General features: G+C 46.5%; 1 protein-coding gene across 1 annotated transcript in view; it reads right to left on the minus strand.

Moving 5' to 3' along the window:
- The window catches only part of LOC106566817 (ephrin type-B receptor 2), a 58358-nt gene that overhangs the window by 25336 nt on the left and 13121 nt on the right, over window positions 1-19901 (minus strand). Inside the window, exons 2-3 of the mRNA XM_014135243.3 lie at window positions 2774-2838; window positions 564-1248 (exon numbers count right to left, since the gene is read on the minus strand). Coding sequence (XP_013990718.1) covers window positions 564-1248; window positions 2774-2838 — 750 coding nt within the window. The remainder of the gene's footprint in view (window positions 1-563; window positions 1249-2773; window positions 2839-19901) is intronic.

The following is a 19901-nucleotide window of genomic DNA, read 5'->3' on the forward strand; positions in this document are numbered from 1 at the left end:
CTCCCACTGTTGGAGTGGCCTATGCCCCTGCCCAGTCATGTGAAATCCATAGATTCAGCCTAATGAATTTATTTGAAAGGACTGATTTCCTTATATGAACTGTAACTCAGTAACATTTTTGAAATTATTGCATGTTGCGTTTATATTTTTGTTCAGTATAATTTGAGTGTGCAGGATTTACATTTCCTATGTCACGTCCAGTCTATGAGACCAGGCTGGCTGGGAACAAATCTACGGTTTAAAGACACCTCTAATTACCATCAGCATTCTACCCTTTACAGTACATTCATGATCCATCTTTCCGGGCATTCATTTTGTTCCCCTAGTGATACTTCTGTAGTTAGTAAACCAAAGTCCTTATGTCCATGACACTTTATGTCTCTATCCTCTGGTTTATCACTAGTCTCACTAGTAAACATAATGATTATTTCTATATGGGAGGATCTTGGTAAACATAAGTGAGACCACAACAATATCTCTCTCCTTCTCATTCTGCAACATTTGTAGACCCTAAGGCCAAACGCCCACAGTAGCAGTAAACACATTATGTCAGCAGCTCTCACCTCGACACACGGTGCCGTTCTCCACCGCCTCGTGCCCAGCCTTGCACATGCAGCGCCCGATGGGCACCATCCACTCCCCGTCCCCGTTACAGTAGAGCTTGATGGGCACGTCCACCTCCTCCCCGTTGGGCACACACACACCCCGCGCTGCCACCAGGGAGGTGCTCTCCGCCCCTGACAGGGTCTCGGGGAACACGGCGCCGTTCAGGACCACGCGGGGGCACTTCCTGTAGAAGATGCGCACGGCGATGAGCGACATGCAGCCGCCATAGTCTTGGAAGGCCAGATAGAAGCCTTGGCGTGACACAGGGCCAAAGCTCCGTACCTCTGTGTTGATTTTCATCACCCGGACGCCCAGATCCACCTGGGAGAAGCTCTCGTCGGCTGCGATAGTGTCCACCTTGATCCAGGGGTTTTCCATCCAGGCCGGGGACAACTTATTGGCCGTGTCCGAGTCCGTCTCGTAGTAGTAAAGGTTAAAGGTTTCCTTACAGGAGCCGGGGACGCTGGGGATGGAGCTGCAGTCCCGCACCGAGAACTTCATCTCCACGTGGATGCGCTGGGCCCCTCGCCGGCTGATGTACTTGGTGCGTACCCAGTTGTTCTGGTTGTTGTCAAAGACATTGCACACCTGGTAAGTGCGGATGGTGTTCATGTTCTCGTCGTATCCACTCACCTCCTCCCACTGCCAGGGACAGACAGAGCAAGAGGTCAGTTTAACATCCATGACCAGTGACAACAAGTCATCAGTCAACGTATTAATTTAACAGGACATTTGATTACTGGTCATTTTATTACTGTTCAAGGGAATAAAACCCCCAAAACCCATATTATGGTTATTATCACAATAAATGTGGTAACAATATGATATGACCATATGATATGAAATATAATTGAAATACATAAATCATCCAATTGGACACTTTTGGACAAGTTTCTAAGTTACAAAATCCAATTGAATAAACTGTCAGATAACATTTTTATCAGATAAGATTGCTATATTTCTGCATTTTAATTTAGACCTTTGTCTATGTAACTTTTTCTGCATGTGAAAAATGAATAAATTAGAAGGGCAAATGAGCCAGACTTCACACCTCTTCAAAATTACTAACACAGTCCGTAGCAGTTGAGGCTGCTGAGGGGAGGACGGCAATTAATAATGGCTGGAACGGAGCGAATGTTATGGCATCAAACCATGTGTTCGATGTATTTGATACCATTCAACCTATGCGGCTCCAGCCATTAGCACGAGCCCTCCTCCCCAATTAAGGTGCCACCAACCTCCTGTGGACCGTAGGTACCAAACATAAAATAGTACATTTTCATGTCAGACAATTGTCTTCCTGGGCTACCTTGTTCAGAGGCTTGCACAAAGAGCTGACACTCAGACTATTTAGCAATAAGACTCCCTTGAAATATCACTTGGTTTGCGGCTTGACCTGCTTTCACATTGTTTATCTTCCTTACATCACACACACACACTTGATAAATGCTTAATTTCTGTATGACAAGACAATCTTCCTTCAGCATAATAAATAAAACAATTTTGCAATTCATCAAACTCCCACCTCTCCATTTTACAGAAAAGGCATCCGTAGGCAAATTTCCCCCAAATCACTTTGACTTCGAAGTTTATTTTGATTAACTCTAACCCCTACACCACGGGGAGGTTGGCATTTATTGTCATGAATCTTGCCTGGAGGCAGCTCTACAGAGTGGTCACTAGCTGGCACAGCCACAAAGTCATAAAATTGGATTTTAAACCCAACTCTAACCCTAACCACACTGCTGACCCTAATGCCAAACCCTAACCTTAAATTAAAACCAAAAAGCACATTTTTGTTTCCATTCATTTTTACAATATAGCCAATTTTGATTTTGAAGCTGGCCCATCTAGAGGAAATCACTCAGTTCTGCCTCCAGGGCAAGACTCATAACAATAAATGTCAACCTGCATTTCACACAAGCTGGTTGATGGTCTTTTCCTACGTAAGACCTGATATACAGTATTACTGCCCCTAATTGTATTCCCAACAACAGTGCCGTATGAACATGGTTGTAAACAAATAGGGGTAAGTATTAATTCATGATATACTGTTGTTGTTGTTGTTCGACATTGGCCTTCTCATGTTGATGCTACTGGAGACGATCCAAAAATGGATCTGCAAAATTACTAAAAGTTTTAAAAGTTAGTAAAACGTTCTACTCACCCCCAATGCTGGGTAGATAGTCCATCCCAGCTCTGCTGTTGCCGTCGTAGAGTCCATGAGTATTTCTACAGAGAAATCAAGAGGTACAAGTTCATGTACTATTAAAAAGCACAACTGCAAAACAGGGCGCTCCGTACAGCAAGACACATGTTATTGTCATTGTGAAATATTGTGAGGAGAAAATAGTAGTCTGTTTCTCTAGCCACAGGTTCATCCTTTCATCCTTCGATAGAGGGTTGTAACAGGGCTACCTATCCCCTCTGCTCTTCGCTTGATCTCTGGATTCTTTCTGTATTTCTATGGAGTCTTTACCTGTATATCTCTGGAGTCTTTACATGTACACAACCGTTCAAAAGTTTGGGGTCATTTTGACATTTCCTTGTTTTTGAAAGAAAAGCACATTTTTTGTCCATTAAAATAACATAAAATTGATCAGAAATACAGCGTAGACATTTAACATTCTAAATGACTATTGTAGCTGGAAACAGCAGATTCTTTATGGAATATCTACATAGGTATACAGAGGCCCATTATCAGCAACCATCACTCCTGTGTTCCAATGGCACGTTGGGTTAGCTAATCCAAGTTTATCATTTTAAAAGGCTAATTGATCATTAGAAAACCCTTTTTCAATTATGTGAGCACAGCTAAAAACTGTTGTCCTGATTAAAGAAGCAATAAAACTGGCCTTCTTTAGACTAGTTGAGTATCTGGAGCATCAGCATTTGTGGGTTAGATTACAGGCTCAAAAGGGCCAGAAACAAATAACTTTCTTCTGAAACTCGTCAGTCTATTCTTGTTCTGAGAAATGATGGCTATTCCATGCGAGAAATTGCCAAGAAACTGAAGATCTTGTACAATGCTGTGTACTACTCCCTTCTGTAGAACAGCGCAAAGTGGCTCTAACCAGACTAGAAAGAGGAGTGGGAGACCCCGGTGCACAATTGAGCAAGAGGACAAGTACATTAGAGTGTCTAATTTGAGAAACAGACGCCTCACAAGTCCTCAACTGGCAGCTTCATTAAATAGTACCCGCAAAACACCAGTCTCAACGTCAACAGTGAAGAGGCGACTCCGGGATGCTGGCCTTCTAGGCAGAGTTCCTCTGTCCAGTGTCTGTGTTCTTTTGCCCATCTTAATCTTTTCTTTTTATGGGCCAGTCGGAGATATGGCTTTTTCTTTGCAACTCTGCCTAGAAGACCAGCATCCCAGAGTCGCCTCTTCACTGTTGATGTTGAGAATGGTGTTTTGCGGGTACGATTTAATGAAGCTGCCAGTTGAGGACTTGTGAGGCATCTGTTTCTCAAACTAGACACACTAATGTACTTGTCCTCTCACCCAATTTTTCAGTTTGGCTGGGTGGGCAGCTCTAGGAAGAGTCTTGGTGGTTCCAAACTTCTTCAATTTAAGAATAACGGAGGTCACTGTGTTCTTGGGGAACTTCAATGCTGCAGAAATATTTTGGTACCCTTCCCCAGATCTGTGCCTTGACACAATCCTGTCTCAGAGCTCTACAGACAATTCCTTCGACCTCATGGCTTGGTTTTTGCTCTGACATGCACTGTCAACTGTGGGACCTTATATAGACAAGTGTGTGCTTTTCCAAATCATGTACAATTAATAGAATTTACCACAGATGGACTCCAATCAAGTTGTAGAAACATCTCAAGGATGATCAATGGACACAGGATGCATCTGAGCTTAATTTCCAGTCTCATAGCATTATTTTGAGTCTCATCTCATGTATTATTTTTAATACATTTGCAAAAAATTCAATATTTTTTTTGTTGCTTTATAGCCTATTGTTTTATTGGTTTTTACTTTCCTAAAGCAATAACTGTCCACTTCATGGTTCATCAGTCGGAGATATGAGCGCCAAATGCCTCTGGGCATTGCATGCATATAAACCTATAGGGCTAGCCATCTACTGTATGATACAATTTTTATATAAATATAACGGAAGAGAAGGTTAGTCCTAGTCCTAGAGCAACCAGAGAAAGATAAGAGATATTCCGGCTCCGTGTTTCCGACAACGACATGCATTTCTTTATAGGCTACCTCTGCTATACAGATATAGGCATTGTGGCAGACCAGGGGGTTTGGTCAAGACGTTTACACAGATTAGACACGGACAGAATTGTATTAGCTCGGTTTCAAGGGTGTTTATTTAAATAACAAACAAAGAGAAAATAATAGGTCTCCTCCAGGAGACCTCTTCCGGGATACTGTCTTCTGGGCTCCGGGGTCTTGCTGTATCCTGTGGGGAACAAAACTGAGCTCCCTCTGTTACTCTCTTCCCCCAGTCCCCACTCCCGTCTGCTGTCCTTCTTGCAGCTTTATGGGACTTGTCCAGCTGGTGAGCAATCAGCTCCTTGATTACTCACCAACCACAATCAGCCCCAATTAGACCTGGCTGGAGAGCCCGTTGAGACCTGGCACATCCAGCAGAGGGAGCCATCGGCGTGTGATGTAGACTCTGTCACCAGGCCTCGACGAGTCTCCCCCTGGTGGCTAACCTACTGTACATGGAACCCCCCCCCCACCCCACATTAGCTCTGTCGGGGAGGGGGGTGTCTTCAGTGCAACGTATGTCTCCCTTCTCGATAGGGCATCCCCGTTCCCATGCTTCGCTCCAGACATGTACACAACAGAAAACGAGAAGCGTTGAAGGGACAATAACCACCTGGTGACCCGATCGTTTGTGTCCCTTCCCCTGGCCATCCAGACCAGGGGAGCATGGTCTTGAGTGTCTAGCGCCCACTTCACCACTAGGCAGTCTTTCTCGACAATAGAGTAAATTTTTTCTCTGGGTATCAGCTTTCGGCTTATGTACATGATGGGGTGCTCCTCCCCATTATGTACCTGGGACAGGACGGCCCCTAGTCCCATGTCACATGCGTCCGTCTGGACCAACATTGGTACCTAGAAATTGGGCGTTACGAGAATCGGATGGGAGCACAGCGCATCCTTTAGGCGCCTGAATGCCGCTTCGATCTCACCCGTCCATTTCACTGTTTACGGAAGGCGGACCCTGGTTAGATCGGTAAGGGGAAGGCTATAGCCGCAAAGTTGGGGATAAACCAGCTGTAGTATCCTGCCATTCCCAGGAAGGACTTGACGTGTGTCTTGGTACGTGGAATGGGCAGTCACGTACCGCATGGACCTTCCTCTCTTGGGGTTTGACATTCCTCCTGTCCGATCAAATACCCCATGTACTCCACCTCCTCGAACCCTAGCTTGCATTTCTTGGGGTTTGCTGTCAATCCAACCTTGGCTGTAGATATCATCCAAATAGGCCGCTGCGTACTGTTGGTGGGGTCAGAGGACTCGGTCCATCAGTCGCTGGAACGTGGGCGGGGGTCCATGGAGACCGAATGGGAGCACCCGGTACTGATATAAGCCCTCCGGTATCGAAAACGCCGTCTTCTTCTGGGAGGAGGCTGCCAACGGTACCTGCCAATATCCTTTGATCAGGTCGAGGGTGCTGATGTACTGGGCCTTTCTTAATCGGTCGATGAGCTAGTCCACACTCGGCATGGGGTAGGCATCAAACAAGCTGATGTTGTTCACACCCCGGAAGTCATTACAGAACCACAGGCTACCGTCCAACACGATGGAGCTTCACCATGTGCTGTGGGACTCTTTGATGAACCCCATCCTCAGCATAGCCTCCACTTCCTGCTTCACTGCCTTCCTTCGGGCCTCGGGGATCCGACATGGCCTCTTTCGTATCGTTTCCCCTGAACTGGGTGCGAACGTGGTGTTCAATGACCGCCGTGTTCCGATCAACAAGCTCCTGGAGCGTTTGCTTCTGGGTCGGGTCGAGATCCTTATTGCTTGGGACCACCACTTGTACCGTTGGCATCCTGGGTCCTGACCATAACACGGCCAAGGCTGTCCTCTCGTGTCACCTCTTCAATAGGTTAATGTGGTAAATCTGTTGGGGTTTCCGCCTCCCCGGTTGCTGTACGCAGTAATTGACGGGTTCCAGCTACTCTATCATCTCGTACGGCCCGTGCCATGTTGCCAGGAACATACTTTCTGCCATGGGGATTAAGACCAGCACCTTGTCTCAAAATTGATGAGGGGGAGGATGGGCTCCAGTTGTTCACCGGGGGGGGGGGGGTGTCGGGCGCCCCCTCAGACTCCAAACCTGTACATAAGGGTTTGTCAACCGCTTGTTTCCGGGCCGTGCAGGCGAACGGGTCATTCTCGCTCTCGACTCCCGCTGGCTCGTACCTTTTTCCTCAGCTCATGCCTCCACAGCGGACAATCTCGTCCCACGAGGAGGGGTATCGGCAACTCCGGTTCGGCACCCACCATCATCTGGCAGCTCCCTTGTGGCGTCACGATGTTGGCCTGTACGGTCAGATACCGCTTGGTGTCACCGTGGACACAGGAAACGGACATCTCCCTGCCACGTTCGGTCACCTGGGCCAGCAGGCTTGTGGCTACGAGCGTAACTACACTTCTGGAGTCCAATAGAGCTTCACTCCTCCTTGTAGCTTCCTAATTTCCTCAACGAGGTGGACATTTTGTAGGCGCTGTTCCTCCAGCGTTTGTGCCTGAACTGCCTGCTGTTGGGCACGGATGAACTGAGCTATCAACTCGTACAGTGGGGGGAAAAAGTATTTGATCCCCTGCTGATTTTGTACGTTTGCCCACTGACAAAGAAAGGATCAGTCTCTAATTTTAATGGTAGGTTTATTTGAACAGTGAGGACAGAATAACAATTTTAAAAAATCCAGAAAAACGCATGTCAAAAATGTTATAAAATGATTTGCATTTTAAAGAGGGAAATAAATATTTGACCCCCTCTCAATCAGAAATATTTCTGGCTCCCAGGTGTCTTTTATACAGGTAACAAGCTGAGATTGGGAGCACACTTTTAAAGGGAGTGCTCCTAACCGCAGCTTGTTACCTGTAAAAAAGACCTGTCCACAGAAGCAATCAATCAAATCAGATTCCAAACTTTCCACCATGGCCAAGACCAAAGAGCTCTCCAAGGATGTCAGGGACAAGATTGTAGACCTACACAAGGCTGGAATGGGCTACAAGACCATCGCCAAGCAGCTTGGTGAGAAGGTGACAACATTTGGTGTGATTATTCGCAAATGGAAGAAACACAAAAGAACTGTCAATATCCCTCGGCCTGGGGCTCCATGCAAGATCTCACCTCGTGGGATTGCAATGATCATGAGAACGGTGAGGAATCAGCCCAGAACTACACGGGAGGATCTTGTCAATGATCTCAAGGCAGCTGGGACCATAGTCACCAAGAAAACAATTGGTAACACACAACGCCGTGAAGGACTGAAATCCTGCAGCGCCCGCAAGGTCCCCCTGCTCAAGAATATTTACATTACATTTAAGTCATTTAGCAGACGCTCTTATCCAGAGCGACTTACAAAATGGTGCATTCACCTTATGATATCCAGTGGAACAACCACTTTACAATAGTGCATCTAAATCTTTTAAGGGGGGGGGGGGGGGGGGGTTAGAAGGATTACTTTATCCTATCCTAGGTATTCCTTAAAGAGGTGGGGTTTCAGGTGTCTCCGGAAGGTGATGATTGACTCCGCTGTCCTGGCGTCGTGAGGGAGCTTGTTCCACCATTGGGGTGCCAGAGCAGCGAACAGTTTTGACTGGGCTGAGCGGGAACTGTGCTTCCTCAGAGGTAGGGGGGCCAGCAGGACAGAGGTGGATGAACGCAGTGCCCTTGTTTGGGTGTAGGGCCTGATCAGAGCCTGAAGGTATGGAGGTGCCGTTCCCTTCACAGCTCCGTAGGCAATCACCATGGTCTTGTAGCGGATGCGAGCTTCAACTGGAAGCCAGTGGAGAGAGCGGAGGAGCGGGGTGACGTGAGAGAACTTGGGAAGGTTGAACACCAGACGGGCTGCGGCGTTCTGGATGAGTTGTAGGGGTTTAATGGCACAGGCAGGGAGCCCAGCCAACAGCGAGTTGCTGTAATCCAGACGGGAGATGACAAGTGCCTGGATTAGGACCTGCGCCGCTTCCTGTGTGAGGCAGGGTCGTACTCTGCGAATGTTGTAGAGCATGAACCTACAGGATCGGGTCACCGCCTTGATGTTAGTGGAGAACGACAGGGTGTTGTCCAGGATCACGCCAAGGTTCTTAGCACTCTGGGAGGAGGACACAAGGGAGTTGTCAACCGTGATGGCGAGATCATGGAACGGGCAGTCCTTCCCCGGGAGGAAGAGCAGCTCCGTCTTGCCGAGGTTCAGCTTGAGCTGGTGATCCGTCATCCACACTGATATGTCTGACAGACATGCAGAGATGCGATTCGCCGCCTGGTTATCAGAAGGGGGAAAGGAGAAGATTAATTGTGTGTCGTCTGCATAGCAATGATAGGAGAGACCATGTGAGGATATGACAGAGCCAAGTGACTTGGTGTATAGCGAGAATAGGAGAGGGCCTAGAACAGAGCCCTGGGGGACACCAGTGGTGAGAGCGCATGGTGCGGAGACAGATTCTCGCTACGCCACCTGGTAGGAGCGACCTGTCAGGTAGGACGCAATCCAAGCGTGGGCCGCGCCGGAGATGCCCAACTCGGAGAGGGTGGAGAGGAGGATCTGATGGTTCACAGTATCAAAGGCAGCAGATAGGTCTAGAAGTATGAGAGCAGAGGAGAGAGAGTTAGCTTTAGCAGTGCGGAGAGCCTCCGTGACACAGAGAAGAGCAGTCTCAGTTGAATGCCCAGTCTTGAAACCTGACTGATTAGGATCAAGAAGGTCATTCTGAGAGAGATAGCAGGAGAGCTGGCCAAGGACGGCACGTTCAAGAGTTTTGGAGAGAAAAGAAAGAAGGGATACTGGTCTGTAGTTGTTGACATCGGAGGGATTGAGTGTAGGTTTTTTCAGAAGGGGTGCAACTCTCGCTCTCTTGAAGACGGAAGGGACGTAGCCAGCGGTCAAGGATGAGTTGATGAGCGAGGTGAGGAAGGGGAGAAGGTCTCCGGAAATGGTCTGGAGAAGAGAGGAGGGGATAGGGTCAAGTGGGCAGGTTGTTGGGTGGCCGGCCGTCACAAGACGCGAGATTTCATCTGGAGAGAGAGGGGAGAAAGAGGTCAAAGCACAGGGTAGGGCAGTGTGAGCAGGACCAACGGTGTCGTTTGACTTAGCAAACGAGGATCGGATATCGTCAACCTTCTTTTCAAAATGGTTGACGAAGTCATCCGCAGAGAGGGAGGAGGGGGGGGGGGAGGGGGAGGAGGATTCAGGAGGGAGGAGAAGGTAGCAAAGAGCTTCCTAGGGTTAGAGGCAGATGCTTGGAATTTAGAGTGGTAGAAAGTGGCTTTAGCAGCAGAGACAGAAGAGGAGAATGTAGAGAGGAGTGAGTGAAAGGATGCCAGGTCCGCAGGGAGGCGAGTTTTCCTCCATTTCCGCTCGGCTGCCCGGAGCCTTGTTCTGTGAGCTCGTAGTGAGTCGTCGAGCCACGGAGCAGGAGGGGAGGACCGAGCCGGCCTGGAGGATAGGGGACAGAGAAAATCAAAGGATGCAGAAAGGGAGGAGAGGAGGGTTGAGGAGGCAGAATCAGGAGATAGGTTGGAGAAGGTTTGAGCAGAGGGAAGAGATGATAGGATGGAAGAGGAGAGAGTAGCGGGAGAGAGAGAGCGAAGGTTGGGACGGCGCAATACCATCCGAGTAGGGGCAGAGTGAGAAGTGTTGGATGAGAGCAAGAGGGAAAATGATACAAGGTAGTGGTCGGAGATTTGGAGGGGAGTTGCAATGAGATTAGTGGAAGAACAGCATCTAGTAAAGATGAGGTCAAGCGTATTGCCTGCCTTGTGAGTAGGGGGGGGAAGGTGAGAGGGTGAGGTCAAAAGAGGAGAGGAGTGGAAAGAAGGAGGCAGAGAGGAATGAGTCAAAGGTAGACGTGGGGAGGTTAAAGTCACCCAGAACTGTGAGAGGTGAGCCATCCTCAGGAAAGGAACTTATCAAGGCGTCAAGCTCATTGATGAACTCTCCAAGGGAACCTGGAGGGCGATAAATGATAAGGATGTTAAGCTTGAAAGGGCTGGTAACTGTGACAGCATGGAATTCAAATGAGGAGATAGACAGATGGGTCAGGGGAGAAAGAGAGAATGTCCACTTGGGAGAGATGAGGATTCCAGTGCCACCACCCCGCTGGCTCGATGCTCTAGGGGTATGCGAGAACACGTGGGCAGACGAAGAGAGAGCAGTAGGAGTAGCAGTGTTATCTGTGGTAATCCATGTTTCCGTCAGCGCCAGGAAGTCTAGGGACTGGAGGGTAGCATAGGCTGAGATGAACTCAGCCTTGTTGGCTGCAGACCGGCAGTTCCAGAGGCTGCCAGAGACCTGGAACTCCACGTGGGTCGTGCGCGCTGGGACCACCAGGTTAGAGTGGCAGCGGCCACGTGGTGTGAAGCGTTTGTATGGCCTGTGCAGAGAGGAGAGAACAGGGATAGACAGACACATAGTTGACAAGCTACAGAAGTGTTGTTTCTTGTATTATTGTCTCCTGTGTCTTTAGAGAACTGTTTCACTTTGATATCCTTTTTCTTCTGTCCTGATTTTCTCTTTCTTTTCTTCTGTTAACTAGATATTCTTTGTTGTTCTTCGTTAGCTAGCTAGCTTCTTCCAAAAGAGTCCCTAGCAACATGAATACATATACAGGCCCGTCTGAAGTCTGCCAATGAACATCTGAATGATTCAGAGGACAACTGGGTGAAAGTGTTGTGGTCAGATGAGACCAAAATGGAGCTCTTTGACATCAACTCAACTCGCCGTGTTTGGAGGAGGAGGAATGCTGCCTATGACCCCAAGAACACCATCTCGATCGTCAAACATGGCAGTGGAAACATTATGCTTTGGGGGTGTTTTTCTGCTAAGGGCACAGGACAACTTCACCGCATCAAAGGGACGATGGACGGGGCCATGTACCGTCAAATCTTGGGTGAGAACCTCCTTCCCTCAGCCAGGGCATTGAAAATGGGTCGTGGATGGGTATTCCAGCATGACAATGACCCAAAACACACGGCCAAGGCAATAAAGGAGTATCTCAAGAAGAAGCACATTAAGGTCCTGGAGTGGCCTAGCCAGTCTCCAGACCTTAATCACATAGAAAATCTGTGGAGGGTGCTGAAGGTTCGAGTTGCCAAACATCAGCCTCGAAACCTTAATGACTTGGAGAAGATCTGCAAAGAGGAGTGGGACAAAATCCCTCCTGAGATGTGTGCAAACCTGGTGGCCAACTACAAGAAACGTCTGACCTCTGTGATTGCCAACAAGGGTTTTGCCACCAAGTACTAAGTCATGTTTTGCAGAGGGGTCAAATACTTATTTCCCTCATTAAAATGCAAATAATTTTATAACATTTTTGACATGCGTTTTTCTGGATTTTTTTGTTGTTATTCTGTCTCTCACTGTTCAAATAAACCTACTATTAAAATTATAGACTGATCATTTCTTTGTAAGTGGGCAAACGTACAAAATCAGCAGGGGATCAAATACAAACCAGGGGGTTTGGTCAAGACGTTTACACAGATTAGACACGGACAGAATTGTATTAGCTCGGTTTCAAGGGTGTATATTTAAATAACAAACAAAGAGAAAATAATAGGCTCCGGGATACCGTCTTCTGTGCTCCGGGGTCTTGTAAGTTGCTTTTCACTATACTCTTTCTCCTCTAGCTTTTGCTTTACTTCAATAAAAAAGGCCTCCATCTACGCAATCAACAGTAGCCCAGGCCAAGGCTCCTTTCACTCGCACTCGCCAGCATCAGGCGCATGTGACGTGAGCAGCCGGAACCAGTTTCAGCTGGACATAAGCTATATGTTTTATTGTGTTGCAATTGGCTGACACAGATAACAAGCTCACACAGTTTTCATTGACTCACACACATTAAATTAACAGAGGACGGGTCCAATCGGGTCCAGTCAGTACATTTATTTTAATTGCACATACCCGAAACTCATGGCAATTATATCAGACTCGACCCAGATCCGAGACAAAAGTCTAAATTTAGGACCCGGACCCGCTTGGGTCCCAGGTCAGATCTCAGAATTTCGTGCCTGTTGGACCTGTGAAGACCTCTATTGTGCAGTCGCTAAGGGGGACACAGGGACATTCTGCTGCACCTCAACCGCACTTGCTACAGAAGGAAGGGTCATGGATGACTCTGCCCGGTGACATCTGCTCTGTCTTGCCCTCGTCCCCCCCTCTCTCTCACTCTTCCTCACACACAGCAACACCAAAAAATACAAACAGCGCCATCAATCTAGAACTATAACCAATCCATAATAATTGAACGTCAGTATCCAGACACACACACACACACACACACACACACACACACACACACACTAAAGCTCATAATCTCTCATCTTACTACCCCCACCAGAGGGGGGAGGGCAAGTCGGCCACAATTCGCCCAGTGTAGACTGACTTTGCTTGTGTAGACTGACACATTTTAAATTATTCACAGGGTCCTATCAGTGCAGTGCTGCTGAGTGATGAGATATATTTAAGCCTTATATGGTGGTAGGGAATACAGGGAGGGGGACAGGCTACAATATACCTATACAGTGGTAGAACATGGGTTGTTCTCTGACTATGCAGACTGAGCACCATTCTCTCTCTAGCAAAATTGAACTATATGGAAACTATACTTTGGGGGGAAAGGGTTAGTTGTTTATCAAGTGTTTATCCTCATGACAACACACTGCCTGGTACCCCCACATCTGCTGTTGAGGACAACGACTTATGGAAAGCCATGAGCATCAATGGCTGGTCCACAAAGACACTGAAATACAGTCTGCCACCCTAGAGAATCGACACTCGAGTCGCCATGCTAGGGCCAGGATTTCGCACTGGCAACCAAACCCAACCAGGAAAATCTCCTGCTTTTAACCATTAAAAAACAAACATTTTTCCCCCCAGTCAAGTCACATGTTCAGGAGAAAAACAGCCCCAGATGATCTCTCTTTAGCACACCTCTGTCTAAAACTCTCGACTGATGGACAGAGAGGAGAGATGGGACACACTATACAGTACATTATGATATCCATTATCAGAGGAACCTCTGAGTCTGGTTTCTCTCCAGATTTAATTTTGTCTTTGCCACTGTGCTGCTGCTTGGTCTTTGGGATCTAGGCTAGGTTATTTTTGATGTAACAATGATATATAAATGTACTTTGATTGATTGACAGATTGCTTTGTTACACCATTGGTTGCTGAAAGGGCAAAGACCATGGCTGATCCTGAGTTCTTAGAGATGGATCACAACATCATGTAGTTACTCTATACTTCATCACGTCTAATGATCATTGATCTGAGATTCTTCTAACATCCTTCTAACAGTACATGTGAACCAATATGGACCTAGCTAACCACCTACTGTACTATTTGATTATAGTGAAAACACAGAGGCAGAGTGAAAGTACAAACAGATAGGCAAACCTACTGTTTGCCAAACAGAGCCAGCTCAGAGTGCTCGGTCATGACATTGAACAACCAGACAGGTGCATAAAATCGATCACACAACCGCGCAATCTCCATAGACAAACATTGGCAGTAGAATGGCCCGTACTGAAGAGCTCAGTGACTTTCAACGTGGCACCATCATAGGATGCTACCTGCCTGAATGGATAGTGCCAACTGTAAAGTTTGGCGGAGGAGGAATAATGGGCTTGGGCTGTTTTTCATTGTTCAGGCTCCTTAGTTCCAGTGAAGGCAAATCTTCACGATACAGCATACAATGACATTCTAGACGATTCTGTGCTTCCAACGTCATGGCAACAGTTTGGGGAAGGCCCTTTCCTGTTCCAGCATGACAATGCCCCCGTGCACAAAGCGAGGTGTATACAGAAATGGTTTGTCGAGATCGGCGTGGAAGACCTTGACTGGCATGCACAGAGCGCTGACCTCAACCCCATCGAACACCTTTGAGATGAATTGGAACACCGACTGCGAGCCCGACCTCACTAATGCTCTTGTGGCTGAATGGAAGCAAGTCCCCACAGCAATGTTCCAACATCTAGTGGAAAGCATTCCCAGAAGAGTGGAAGCTGTTATAGCAGCAAAGGGGGAACCAACTCCATAATAATGCCCATGATTTTGGAATGAGATGTTCGACGAGCAGGTGTCAACATCCTTTGGCCATGTAGAATACTTTTTATAACCAGAAAGTCTTTGTAACCAGCATTAGCACAACAAATTCCACATTAGAATGTTATAATGTCAGCAATATATGAGACCAAACATTAAACTAGACCAATATGAACCAGGATCTAGTGTCCATTACTATATCTGTGTCAATTACATTACCACAAATAACCACAATGGTCAACGATTCCAGTTTCATGTAAGCCACCTGTGGTAGAGAGGGAGTGGAGTAACAACAAAAGATTTAAAACTTCCCATAATCAACTGATCAGAGAGGCTAAAGGACATCAATAAAATGTAATTCTATTTGTCACATGCTTCGTAAACAACAGCTGTAGATCAACAGTGAAAGGCTTACTATACTTAAAGAAATAGACAAATAATAAAATGAGGAATAAATACACAATGAGTAACGATAACTTGGCTATATACACGGGGTACCAGTACCGTGTTGATGTGCAGGGGTACGAGGCAATTGAGGTAGACACTGTATGTACATATACATGTAGGTAGGGATAAAGTGACTAGGCAACAGGACAGATAATAAACAGTTGCAGCAGCGTGTGTGATGAGTCAAAAGAGATAGTCCCGCAGGAGGCCTTTTGCCTTCTGGTAGGCCATCATTGTAAATAAGAATTTGTTCTTAACTTACTTGCCAAGTAAAAAAAAAGGTTAAATACAATAAAAATAAATGATATAATAAAAGGGTCAATGCAGATAGGTAACCAATAGCTACCCGGACTATTTAAATAACTATTTAGCTGTCTTATGGCTTGGGGGTAGAAGCTGTTCAGGGTCCTGTTGGTTCCAGACTTGGTGCATTGGTACTGCTTGCCGTGTGGTAACAGAGACAACAGCCTATGACTTGGGTGGCTGGAGTACATTTCTAGGGCCTTCCTCTGACACCGCCTGGTATAGAGGTCCTGGATGGCAGGGAGCTCGGCCCCAGTGATGTACTGGGCCGTACACATTACCCTCTGTAGCGCCTTGTGGTCAGATGCCAAGCAGTTGCCATACCAAGCGGTGATGCAGCCCGTCAAGATGCTCTCAATGGTGAAGCTGTAGAACTTTTAGAGGTTCTGAGGGCCCATGCCAAATCTTTGCAGCCTCCTGAGGGGAAAGAGGGGTTGTTGTGCCTTCTCCACAACTGTGTTGGTGTGTGTGGACCATCATAATTCCTTAGTGATGTGGACTCCGAGTAATTTGAAGCTGTCGACCTGCTCCACTACATCCCCGTCAATGTGTGTGAGGGCGTGCTCGACCCTCGGTTTCCTGTAGTCCATGATCAGATCCTTTGTCTCGCTGATGTTGAGGGAGAGGTTGTTGTCCTGGCACCACACTGCCAGGTCTCTGACCTCCTCCCTATCGGCTGTCTCATCGTCGGTGATCAGGCCAACCACTGTTGTGTCGTCAGAAAACGTAATGATGGTGTTGGAGTTGTGCGCGACCATGCAGTCGTGGGTGAACAGGGAGTACAGGAGGGGACTAAGCATGCACCACTTAAGGGCCCCCATGTTGAGGGTCAGTGTGGCGGATGTGTTGTTGCCTACCCTCACCTTCTGGGGGAGGCCCGTCAGAAAGTCCTGGATCTGGTTGCAGAGGAAGGTGTTCAGTCCCAGGGTCCGTGAGCTCAGTGATGAGCTTGGAGGGCACTATGGCGTTGAACGCTGAGCTACAGTCAATGAACAGCATTCTCACATAGGTGTATATGACATTACAACAGTAAACATTTTATAGTCAAGCTCAGACAAAACAATTGGTCTGCAAATCAGTTCTGAACACAGGGAACCACTGTTGCTTCCAATTAGGCCATTTTCCGGGTGCTCAGTTCCTGTTAGTATCAGTGTGGATTAATGAGGAGCTGTGAGGAAGTGGCGAGCCAGGTGTTGGTGCTGCTGCTAAATGGGAATAAAGAGGCCAGGGGTAGTGACCCACTAAGAATTCCCATGGACTGAGCCAAGAGGGTTAGGGAAGGGAGCGGGAGTCTGAGTGGAAAGGATGGAGAAGGGAAAAGGCGGGTCTATGTGGATGCTAGCTACAGCTCTCCATGTCATACAGTAGCTAACACACAAGGCTCAACACTGAAGGCATGCACAATATGATGAACTGTAGCTGCATTAGCGGACAGGGGAAGGGGGGTGACATTAGTTACTGCGTGTCACACTTCTTTCATGACTAGACATGTGTCATCAAGGCTCTTCAGTTTCAGTCCAACTGAGTGTGCACAGTATGTTGCCGAGATCGTGTTACACACAACACATGGAAGGCTATGTTAAAGCTGAGTATTATACATTCTGTATGAGATAAAGAGGTTATCTAAAAATAAAAAAATAAAAATAAAAAACGTAATATCTAAAATTGCAATGCTATGTGTGGTAAGGTTAAAGGGTAGGTTTTGAGGCTGTTCTCGCTAAAATAAAACTATGCACGACAAAGCTAACACGCCTGTAATGTGTAACAAACAAATCCACCATTATCTACCGCCCAATAAGTATTTTTAAACCAGAATTAACAATGTGAGAGGGAGAGGGGAATAAAGTTGTGGTGGTCTCTCTGCCTCTCTCTCCCACTACCTCTTTCTCTATGTCCCCCTCCCCACCACATGACTCCATCTGTCCCTGCATTCCTACAATATAGAAATCTATCCCTCTCTCGCTCTCTTTCTCTCCATATTTCAATGAAAAGTAGGGCAACGAGGAGAGAGTAGGGCAACTTAGTCCAGCACACATAATCCTTGCAGGCTGTGACATGCTCTGTACGCCACACTGGATTAAACCCAGGGGACACATCCCTGGGCTTCCTCACTGGGTTTTATGTTACTGTGCCTCCCGCCGCACCCGCAACTCTCAGTCCCACATTTCAAATGTATCCATTTTATGGCCCTGATTCTTCTGCTGCTTTTATATTAACACTGGAAGGGAACATCCCAGAGTTGTGTCATGTTTCACTATAACATGCACAGAGACCCGCCTGCATTGTAGAATGCAACTAAATGGACCAAATCATCTTGGCTCATGCATGTTCTGCAAAGGCAAACAATCGAATCAAAGGGCAATGTATATACCCAATTTGGTTATGATGGTAAGACATAGTGAAACTGTATACTGGACAGTTTAGGTTTTACAAGTTTTCACAAGTTTAGAAGATTTTTACCAGATGGGGAATGGAGCTTCTAATATCAAAATAAATGAATTGCATCAAAGCATGTGATATTGCATTCAGAGTGGGCATACTCAAGACCAGTGCTTGTGAATTTAAAAACAGTTTTATGTAATATGACATCTTTAAGATCATTGTCTACTTTCCCAAGAGGAATAATGGTAGATTTCATGGATAGCTCTTGAAACTTGCTGAATAATTAATGGCGGGTTAACTAATTCACAGCATAGCCTTGATCCGACGTGACTTGCTCCAGTTGAAAAGCTTTCACCACCTCCCTGCCTGCCCAAGTGCCCATACTCTCAGTAAGTGTCACGACTTCCGCCGAAGTTCGCTCCTCTCCTTGTTCGGATGGCGTTCGGCGGTCGACGTCACCGGCCTTCTAGCCATCGCCGATCCACTTTTCATTTGTTTTGTCTTACACACCTGGTTTCAATTCCCCAATTACTTGTTCATTATTTAACCCTCTGTTCCCCCATGTTTGTTTATCTGTTCATGCATGCGCACGTTAGGCTGGTTACACTGGGTTATGTTAAACCCTTATTTGTATTTCATGTTAGTTGTTCCGTGTGCTTTTGGGTCGCCAAATAAAAGGCTCCGTTTTGCTACCAACTATCTGCTCTCCTTTGCCTGACTTCCTACAGCCCTTCACGCATACCTTTACAGTAAGGCTATCATTCCACTGTGTCAAGACCTAGAACAGAAAAGAACACCAGCAGAGCCTTTCTTCACTCTTCTTCTCTGGTATTGGCATTTGTGTGAAAGGCACATTGGATGTCCTTCATTGCCCCATTCCAAGCCATGTCAGGAAAAGAGTTGTGTGCATATGTAGCAGAAGTGATAATGTTTACATTGAAGTGAATAGAAAAACGGAATACATTTCATCCCAAATAGTTAGTATGTATGAAACGTGGTAATTCTGAAGAATGACAGACCCATGTGGTGTTCCATTCCTTTGGACCACCAGATGCAGTCAACAGGTATCAACCATTTGTTTGTGCGTATTCCAGCCCTAAATATATCTGATGAACTTTAAAGGACATCCCAACAAAGCATTTGTTTCAGCTTCCATGTCCCACTTCAATGTTGATTAAACAACTCCTACATAACGAATGAAGCGAAGCCATCACAAAGTTTGCAAACAAAAACAAGCATGACGTAAAAGTGATGTAAATGTATCCAGGCATCAAATAAAGTCTTACCTGGAAGTGAATGCAACGCATGGCTTATCTGAGTTCTTTCAAATTCTTTCATTTGTGGTATGTGGAGGCAAAATAATGTATTGGTCTTAAGTGTTAAGCCAATGGGGGGGGAACCTAATCAGTAAAGTTACAGTCAAGTGAACTGAACAAAACAAGAGAAGTTGAGCAATGGGTAACATTTTTCAAAATAGGCTGAAGTACTGTATATCAATTTCCATTCCATGGACAGACAGACGCTGCATGCACTGATTTATAAGGAGTGTCCCAGTTAATGACCTTCTTTAGTATGCTACTGCTCATGGGAGCAGCACACAGAATTTGTCTAATGGGAGAACTGGGACCCATTGATTTTCAAGTGCTCCATTTCTGTCAGTCTCTCTGTACTGTGAGAAGGTTGAAATATTGTGGTGGAAAACACTTGACTGATGAGGCTTACAGGACTGACACAATACACTGGATCAAGTACATTGAACTCAAATTAATTTGCAGTTGCAGCTGTTAACAGATTAACATTGCAACACAAAATGTAAGGCTAAATTGTATCAAAACCTGAAAGTGTTTTCTGCCAGAGAAACCAAGTGTGTGTGCACTCTCCTTCCTATCAGTAACATTCATTGAGTC

The sequence above is a fragment of the Salmo salar genome, chromosome 13, assembly GCF_965601325.2.
Source record: "Salmo salar chromosome 13, fSalSal1, whole genome shotgun sequence".
Taxonomy (NCBI): Eukaryota; Metazoa; Chordata; class Actinopteri; order Salmoniformes; family Salmonidae; genus Salmo; species Salmo salar.